General features: G+C 46.0%; 1 protein-coding gene across 2 annotated transcripts; it reads left to right on the top strand.

Moving 5' to 3' along the window:
- The first annotated feature begins 516 nt into the window (after positions 1-516).
- LOC146204620 (salivary anticoagulant protein P23-like) lies at positions 517-8,085 on the top strand. 2 transcript variants are annotated; one of them, XM_084589304.1, is made up of 4 exons: positions 517-617; positions 4,625-4,677; positions 6,775-7,179; positions 7,813-8,085. In XM_084589304.1, exons 2-4 carry the CDS (start codon positions 4,638-4,640, stop codon positions 8,022-8,024), a joined length of 657 nt encoding a protein of 218 aa, XP_084445430.1. In that variant the 5' UTR covers positions 517-617; positions 4,625-4,637; the 3' UTR covers positions 8,025-8,085. The 2 variants fall into 2 exon arrangements, with proteins under 2 accessions (XP_084445430.1, XP_084445431.1); XM_084589305.1 differs by lacking the exon at positions 517-617 and adding an exon at positions 3,438-3,526.
- The last annotated feature ends 567 nt before the right edge of the window (positions 8,086-8,652 follow it).

Below are 8,652 nucleotides of genomic sequence, written 5' to 3'. Positions count from 1 at the left end.
ACTATGCCAACAAATATGGCGCAGTAAGTACGCACAAAGAGCAAAGGCTTTGTTCCATCTTCATTGTCCTGACAGCTTGAGGATAGAAAGCGTGCACTGGCCCTTATCATCTGTCCGCCGTTGATCTTGCTTTAGGCTTCGACCTCACCGCTCCCAACATCTATGCCTGTTGTTCAAGCATGCCATAGTGATCAGCAGCAAGACCAAGTAGTCGCGCTGCCTACTCGACTTAATTTATTGTCTTGGACGCACTGCTCCCGTGAGTTCCTGCACAGTTCCAGCAAGACTCGTGCAATGCGCTCTGGTTTTCCCGGCTGTACGCTCGCCGCTTATCAAAGCTTATCGAAACAAGCCATTTCTGCCCGCTTTTTGATTGTTTCACCTTATCTGGCGGTCTGAATCGAAGAAAGATAAGCAACATACCTGGCCACGCTGGCAGCAAACAAAGGTACATTTCGCAGATGGGCGTAAGAGCACCGCTTCGCAATTATCGATGTTGCAGACTTTACAGGTCACATCGGACGTCAAGACTTTTGCCCCGTTTCGTCCGATAAATGTGCCTATAAAAGCGTCCTGCAAAACGTATCTCGCTGAGACTTGGGGAAGATACCAGAAAGGTAAGTCTCATTTACCACGTCTCTTGTATGCACGATAAATGTGCTTTGGCGCGTTACTTTCTGAAGTAAAATGAACAGCGCCGAGTTAACTGCTGTGCTGTTCTATATAAGCGCTGTCCATTTTTCTCTTAGTGACAATATAACACGTTGTGCATCACATTTTGGCCACATCTGCGCTCACTCGAAGACGGGTCTTCTGCGATGTTGGAGAGTACATTGTATAATGTGATGAGTTCATAAAAGTAACGACTGATGCTTCTTCGCTTTGGCATCGCAACGCATTGCCCTGAAGTTGAGGCTTTTGCTAATGCCAGAAAACCAAAGGCCGAAGTGTAGAAGCATCTCGCGAGAAAGAACGTTACGCGTCCTGCTCACATGCGCTATTTAGTCAATCGCAATAGCCCGGCGTATGAAAGCATCGATGCCGGCGAATCAGGGAGTGAGGCAGTGTCTTAACGTGAAAACAACCTGGAGATTTTCCTCACTGAACTGTGGGCGTCAACTGTAGCTTACTTCAAGTGGCCATGAATTGTGAGACAAAGTATTGTTCGTGCTTCCGCGTGGCACACTCCTTTGGGCGTGCACAGTAGTTGCACGTAGCAGACAGGACGGCATGATTATCATTGGATAAGCTGAGAGCATTCAGCTGGATTAATTTGAAAGAAAGCCAGAGCCAACTGCAGTTTGGCGGAAATGATAAACGCCCTGGACATGCGGGAAATTGGTCAAGCCGTTAAGCGAATATTTCCATTTGTGGGGTGTGTGATAACGTGCCGAAATTGAGACCTTTAGCGATGAGAGCAATCATTTCTTGCTAGCTACAAAGGAAATCGTTTTATTTGACTTCTAGACTTGAATGTACAAAGAATAGTCCTTTGTTGGGCTAGTTGGTGATCCGTTGAAATAGTAGTAGCGCAGACAGACATGGACAGAGGGAGGAAGCGCTGTGTTCGTCTTCCATCCGTCCATGTCTTCTGCGCTACTACTATCTTAACTGAATGTAGAAAGCGACTAAGGCTATGAGGGACGCTATGGCAGAGTGCTCTGGAAATTTCGACCACCTAGGACTCTTTAACGTGCAAATGATGCCGCACAGCACGCCCTCGTTTTCGCCTCCCTCGAAAAGCGGCCGCCGGAATCGATCTCAAGCTCTTATGATCAGCTGTCGAGTGTCTTAATCACTGAGCCACTGCGTCTTTTTTTTTTTCTTTATTGCCGGTCATCACCAACACCAAACAAAACCAACAAAAACGCGCTACAAACAGAATGCTCACAGCAGAGCGGTTACCACAAGCATGACGCTTAATACAGAAGCCGGCAGGCTCATACGAGTTGCCTTTGTCAAGTTAAAATTCCTTCAGCTCGCATAGTGGTTCGACTCTTGAAATCCAGTCTGGCACAGTGGTCTTCAATTTGTGCATTTCAACCAACGCGTGTATACTCTCGCTAAAGTAGAGCCTTGCAGGGCGGGCGTCAGGGTCACAGTGAAAACCCGCCATTCTGGACCGCCATAGACTGTGCAGGCCTTTTAGCATAACCGTATCAAGTGAAATCCCATCATTATTTTCAGTTGGCAAGAATCTAATCCCGTATAAGTCTAATGGTAATTCTTTTTTAACAGTTCGTTGCAGCACATTCCAAAAATAGACGCCCTCCCAACAGTGCAGAAATACATGGTCTATTGTCTCTGGCTGTTTACATATTAAGCAAAGTGAACCCCATGGCAGATAAAAGCCCTTGCTTTCAAAAAACGTTGGTGCCGATAATGTTCCTGTATGTAACTTAAAGAAAAACGTCTTTACCCCAGGAGAAACTGGCATTCTTTTGACACGCTTCAGTACGTCTTGACCTAGACGGCCGCTATACAAGGCTCTGTACACAGGAACAGAGAAGAAGTCGTCACAAACAGCTTTATACAGGTTTTTCTTTTTCACTGAACTTAAGTATTCTGTCGAGAAGCGAGCTGACAGAATTCGAACACTGCTGACAACCTCTTTGAAAAAACTAGAAAGACGCCCTGGCATGCTTTCCGTAGCAACAACGAAATTGGGCAACGCCCGCGCGAGCCTCACTTTGCACACAGTGCGCAAAAAGGGGTCGGTAACGTCGCGAAAGAAAATAAATCTGTTTACAAGCTGGCGCACAAATAAGTGAGCAAGCCCGAGACCTCCGTCTTTAATTGGCCGGAACAGGTTATCCCGACTACATCTTTCCCAGCTTGATGCCTATACAAACACAGCAAAGATTCGGTGTAGCTTTGGAACACTCAACCTAGAACAATGAAGTGCTTGAATGACGTACCACACCTTGACAACAAAAAATAGATTACACACAGTGGCTCGTGCAAAGATAGACAGCGGCACTCCTTTCCACTTGTCAGCCTTCTCCCGTATTTCCTGAACTTGGGCGCGCCAAAATGGCTTGCTGTCTTCATAGAATTCTAGAGGTACGCCCAAATACTTCACGGGTGTTGTAACCCATGTAACGTTGGCAAAAAAGTCAGGCGTTGATGTGCACGCCCCGTGCCAGAAGCCAAGACACTTTCCCCAGTTTACTGGACATCCTGTGGTCGCACTAAAATCTTTCACAACTTCAACTGAGGCGCAAATACTTTCTTTGTTCGCACAAAACACTGCCACGAGGAAGATAAAGACTACAGAGACCTCAACCGTTTGCATTTGTGCACAACGTATGACGCCGTATTTTGTGGTCGTACCGCTCTGCGGCCTTTTCTTTATCACTGTTGCTGATTTCTGGCATTCACATCAGAACATGCAAATGTCACTTCTTGCTGTCGCAGCTCACGTCAGGGGCCACATATACCGGTAAAAAGAGAAACAGTGAATCGAGAGCACGATGATTTCAAGAGGATAAACACTGGGCTCAGCCCACGTTAGCGTCAAAACAAGGCACGCCATTTCCTGTCTTCTTTAAGTCGCGGGAGTACACTTGGGCTATCTTTCATGAAAAAAAATTCGCGACAAAATTATTTGATGGATGTTTGTATTTTGTTTTGTATTATTGAATTTCGGCTCCCGCCAAAAAATACTTGCAACTACACCCATTAATCCTTGTCAGCATGCGAGTTCTTCACGCACTACATAGCAGCAGCAACGTTGCCACTAACAGCAAGCTCATTTTTATGCAGCAGACTAATGTGATCGCCCTCGTTGGGAAGCAGAACGCGACAACTTAAGCGCGTCAAGGTAACAGGTGCAAAATTTAACGCGCCCGAAAGAGGACTTGACAGGCGCCCATCTTCATCTGTGAGTGTGCTGGTGCGTGAGTGTCTCATTTTACGTTGACAGCTAACAGCCGAGTAGTGCAGAAGCGTACCGTTTTAAACCCCCCGTTGGGTCTGAGACGCATCCAGAGAGCGGTAGGCGGACGCGTGTGTACCGTTCGGCTACTGCGCTGCGCAATAAGCGAGATAACAGCTGCTTCGGGCTCGAAACACTCTTCTAGCTCCGTGTCACTTGAATTTCTGCTTCGCTGCACTTCTGAATAAACATTGCGTCAGAAATTCAGAACCTACTCGCATATGATACTTTCGTTTTGTTCCACTTCACCGACCTAGAGGGCTCTATAGACGGGCTTGACGCTCTTTCTTAATGTTTTTTTTCCACTCATAGTCATTAGGCTAAGAAGGCTCGCTGTTCTGCTGTTTACTTTCAGTCTACCGCTTAGTACTGCCTAATCTGCAAGGGAGCCTGAGCGCTTAGCTTCACTTTTTTACATAGTGAGGATCGAAGGTTCGAGTTTTCAGTTTTAATTGGCGCGAAATATTAATGCCTTGGAAGAAAAACAGAATTCGTGCGCATTATCATTCCTCAGTGGGCACACGATCCAAATGAACATTTTCCTAAAGAAAAAAAAAAGAAAAAAATGCAGTTTTTGCACGTGTCGAGCAGCTTTCAGGTAACGGCATGAAAAAGGCTAAGCATTACGTAATGAGGCGACGCCCGCTAATCGCAAGTACTTTTTATTTTCTCACGTGTTTTTTACAGGCTTCTGCACAAAATGGTCATCGCTTTCATCACTCTGAGCCTGCTTGTCGTCGGTAAGTGCATGCAGGAGTAAACATATATTAGTTAGCTGTTCGCCAAGGCAGGGTTTTTATACGTCGCAGTTCGCTTCAGATGTTGCAAACATTTTATTTTTCCATAACCTGAAGCAGACGTCTTTTACTGCACAGCGCAACTACGAACACTTTCAATGCTTTCGTGAAGCCAAAGTAAAGTTTCATTTTCGGAAACAAAGCGCCGTTTATTTATGGCAACACTGGCTCAGTTTCTGTCAACTTCCGCGCGGACGCGCGCGAGAACGCGCACGCGCATTGACACACACGCACATAGAAGTACAAATGCTACACTTAGAAATATATCCAGCTTTAATAACACTTCATATTCATTTACGCCCCCGTCTAGACAGACCTTTCGCTCCGTTAACTGGATGTAAGAAATAACTAAAATTTGACGGAACGACTATGAGACTAAAACATATCCATTTAAGCACATCTTATTTCCTCCCTCACGCAGAAGATATCACCAGCACCATCAAGTTGTGTCAGTGGAAATGCTGCTCAATCACAAAAGGAATGTCAGTGCAGTTTCTTTTTAAATTTTTTTTACGAATGGCTAATCAGCATTTTTTTTTTTTTACTAAACCTTGGCTAATTTGTGGTTATCGTTGAAACATGTTTTCACGCATACTTGTTCGTGTATCCAGTTTTTTTTTTTACATTGTTACTCAGGCTACTGTTGTTGTTGTTGTTGTTGTTTTACAGGTTACGTTGTTACAATAAAATGAAACTAGGACGCAAAATAAGTTTTAGCGTGCACAGCCATGTGACGACTGATGTCCGGAAATAGGCAGCATAGCTCTTTTTCGGGGTATATGCCACATGTTGCTCTCTGTTCTCTGTTTACGATATTTATAGTTGTCGTATACCCTTTCCAAGTGCTCTTACTTTGTCCATTACTCAAGCCGTACGGCTGGAAATGAGCAACTTCCTATCGAGGCGAGCTTGCTAATGCGTATGGTTTCTGCTCTGCGCTCTTCCGAGGTTCAAAATGGCTGCTGAGGTTACTGCGATCTCTCGCGCGGAGCCTTAAAACCTTGCTTCATACTATACCAAAGCGCATGTTTTCGCTTGGAAAGCATGCGTTTCAATGAAAACTATCTCGCAAGCAGCTAAAATAAACTTGCTAAAAGCCATGAAAGCAAACTGATAAATTTGTCTGAAGTAAAAAAGTTGCCAACATGAGATAATTAAGGAAGACCCGATCACAACTAATTAGGCTTTCGATTGCCTATGCCCACGCGCGAAGGAGATGACCCTACAGACAAGAACTCTATGCGATGGTAGATGAAAAGTCCGGTTTCGTTCCCCTTGCAGCTTGTTACTGTGTAGTAGGCAGGCTGAAAATGGCAGCAGTTAGTATTAACGCGAGAGCGTTGAAGACTCCTTTCTCGAACAAATCTGGCGTTGTCGTCGTAGCGAGTGAAAAATCCCGAGCATGTCTCTGACAAGTGGGTACTGATCGCTCGAACGGTTGTGTGACGTCACCAAGTTGGGCAGCTCCTTTGAGGTGAGGGTGATAAGAGAATTGGACCCATGGATCCTGCGTCACACAGGCTGCCCCTATGCCACGCATGCACTTTCGTATGTATTGGTTAAAGCGAGGCTTTATGTGTGTTGGTTGGGCTTTTACTTATATTGGTATCTTACGACTGTATGCTAATGAGTTTATGTGAGATAATGGGGAAGACATTAAACGACTAAACGAGGAGTAAAGTGCGCGTATCCGAACTCTGATCCGCGAGGGGAGCCAGCAAAGTGGAGCCATTAACACTGCCGCGCCTTAACTTTTTATTTTCGCATCGTTGTCAATTTTATTTGCTGCTTTATCGTAGTGCTCGAGCGTTCACTGCTGCTGTATTGAGTGAGTAAACTTTATTTTGCTGTGGCAATGCCTTTCGTTTACTTCAGTCTTAATTCTTTTCTGAAGTCAAGGACAAAGACCGCGAGCAAAATCGAATTGAAGAATGTTAATTCGGGTCGGAAATGTTGCCGCCTCTCTCCCTCCTCGGTCAGCTTGGAGCTTAGTTGTCGTTCACACCGGCAAACCGCTGACCCATAATCACCATTGCGCAGGCGCCCTTGCCGGCAGCAAGCAAGATGCAAACAACTACATTGACGCCGTGCTGCGGGACCACTTGCCGGCCAATGTGCGCTCCCTCAACCTGGATCCCCTGCAAATCCCGGGCTTCAACGTGAAGATCGAGTCTACGGGACTCACCAACCGCGACGTGAAGGCCCAGTTCACGAGGGGCGTCCTGTACGGTTTGTCTAGCGTGGTGCGCCGGCGCGGAGACTGCGGCGTCCCCGGCTGGCAGGGAACCAGTGTCACCGCTGGATGCTACGTGTCTCTTGACACCCTGCGGCTCACGTACGACGGAAATTACTCCGGATTCAGCATTCTCGGCAGCAAGAAGAACATCAGCGTCGATCTGGTCGTTGAAAAGACTAACGCTTTTGTCGAGGCCACTGGGGCACCCGGTGTGTATTTCTTTTCTCCCACTCAAGTACGCGTTCCTAACTGCGCACTTCCTGACAAGTTCGTTAGTGGGCGAGCGCACCCAAATGACTGTGTGGGCTCGTTTTTCCTTGAGATAAAAAGCGAGCTATCGAAGAGCTGGTTCGATCTGCAGCATAGTCGGGTAGCTGAATTAAGACAGCATGCAAATTTCTCCCTTAATGCAGTTTTGTAATCTCCTTCGACTCATTTGATGCACTGAGCACGCTTCCTACGCAAGAGACGATGCGAGGGCGCACTAACGGGCTCTGGAAGATCGAGTTCGTTAACTAGGCAGCCTACAAGATGCGCTAGGATGAAAGATCACAAGCTGTGACGACTAAGTGCAAACTGTGCTAGCAATAGTCAAAAATAGCTTTGGAGCATTCTCAGAGAATATAGGCCCTGCTCGATTTGACCAGAACCGTCATGTTAGTTTCTTTATTTGTAGTGTCATGACAAGTTATTTCAAGGGCTTTCTGCTTGCTTTACCGAGAATAGCGTTGCGATAAAAACATTCTTCTTGCCGTTCAAGATGAAAGAAAACTGAACTTTGAAAGCGAATTTTTTTGGTTTCCTCTTTTTTAACGTATGCTATTTGCACCTACCTATGCCAGGACAAGCTGCTACTCTGAAGACGATCACTGTTACCGGCATCGAGTTCCGAGTGAACTTCAACAAGAAGCTCGAGCTGAACGAAAAGCGCGAAAAGAAGTTCATCAAGGCTGTCAAGAAGGCGGCTGAAGGCGTCTTGCAAGGCATCCTCTACAGCTCTTTCCGTGAAGCCCTCAGCCGTTCCGTCGGCAGGGTACCACTGCCGAGGCCGTGAAGCTGCATTCTTCCCCACGTCGGCCGGCAGGCTTGAATTAATAAAGAAATGCCTGGCATAATTGTCTCTTCTGTGCTTAAAACAGGCACCAGTCAGCCGTAGCCGCAGTTGGTACAGTCGCCACTCTTTTATTCTTCTTTATGCGTGGGCTAAGTTTTTGAGGAATATATCGCAATGTGTCAAACAGGCTGACATTATTCAAATATGCATTGCTGCGTCGCAAAGACAAGCCCTGGCGAGATTACGACGCGTTTATATCTGCCTCACTCTGTCGGCGAGGTTTTTATTGACCTGATTTTAGGAATTGGTGAAAAACATCAACAGCCAATATACGACTGTGCGCTCCAGGTTTTTTGCGTTAATATGAACGCCATGAAAAAGGCGTACCACTAATGATTCGATCATATATCTATCGCTAGTTAGGCAAGTAAGCGAATGAAAATACGATTGCAAAATGAAAAAAAAAAAATATACACGCATGGTAATGCAGATGACCAGGGCAAGTTTCAGTTACTTTCAATGCTGCTGCTATGCATAAGGACGCGACGATTTTGTGTTGGTTTTGATAGGGTTGCAACGATGCTTTGGGGCTTGCTGAGAGATGTCCTGTCACCCACTTGTGCATCTT

Source organism: Amblyomma maculatum, chromosome 1, assembly GCF_055883805.1.
Source record: "Amblyomma maculatum isolate TAMU_Amacu chromosome 1, ASM5588380v1, whole genome shotgun sequence".
NCBI classification, from domain to species: domain Eukaryota; kingdom Metazoa; phylum Arthropoda; class Arachnida; order Ixodida; family Ixodidae; genus Amblyomma; species Amblyomma maculatum.
Note: the sequence above shows the minus strand (reverse complement) of the source record. Positions and strands in the feature narration are given on the sequence as shown.

Coding starts and splice junctions, on each gene's coding strand:
- LOC146204620 (XM_084589304.1), top strand. CDS start 4,638: ATGGTCATCGCTTTCATCACTCTGAGCCTGCTTGTCGTCG. Junction 4,678..6,774: donor TCTGAGCCTGCTTGTCGTCG/GTAAGTGCATGC, acceptor ACCATTGCGCAG/GCGCCCTTGCCGGCAGCAAG. Junction 7,180..7,812: donor CGAGGCCACTGGGGCACCCG/GTGTGTATTTCT, acceptor TACCTATGCCAG/GACAAGCTGCTACTCTGAAG.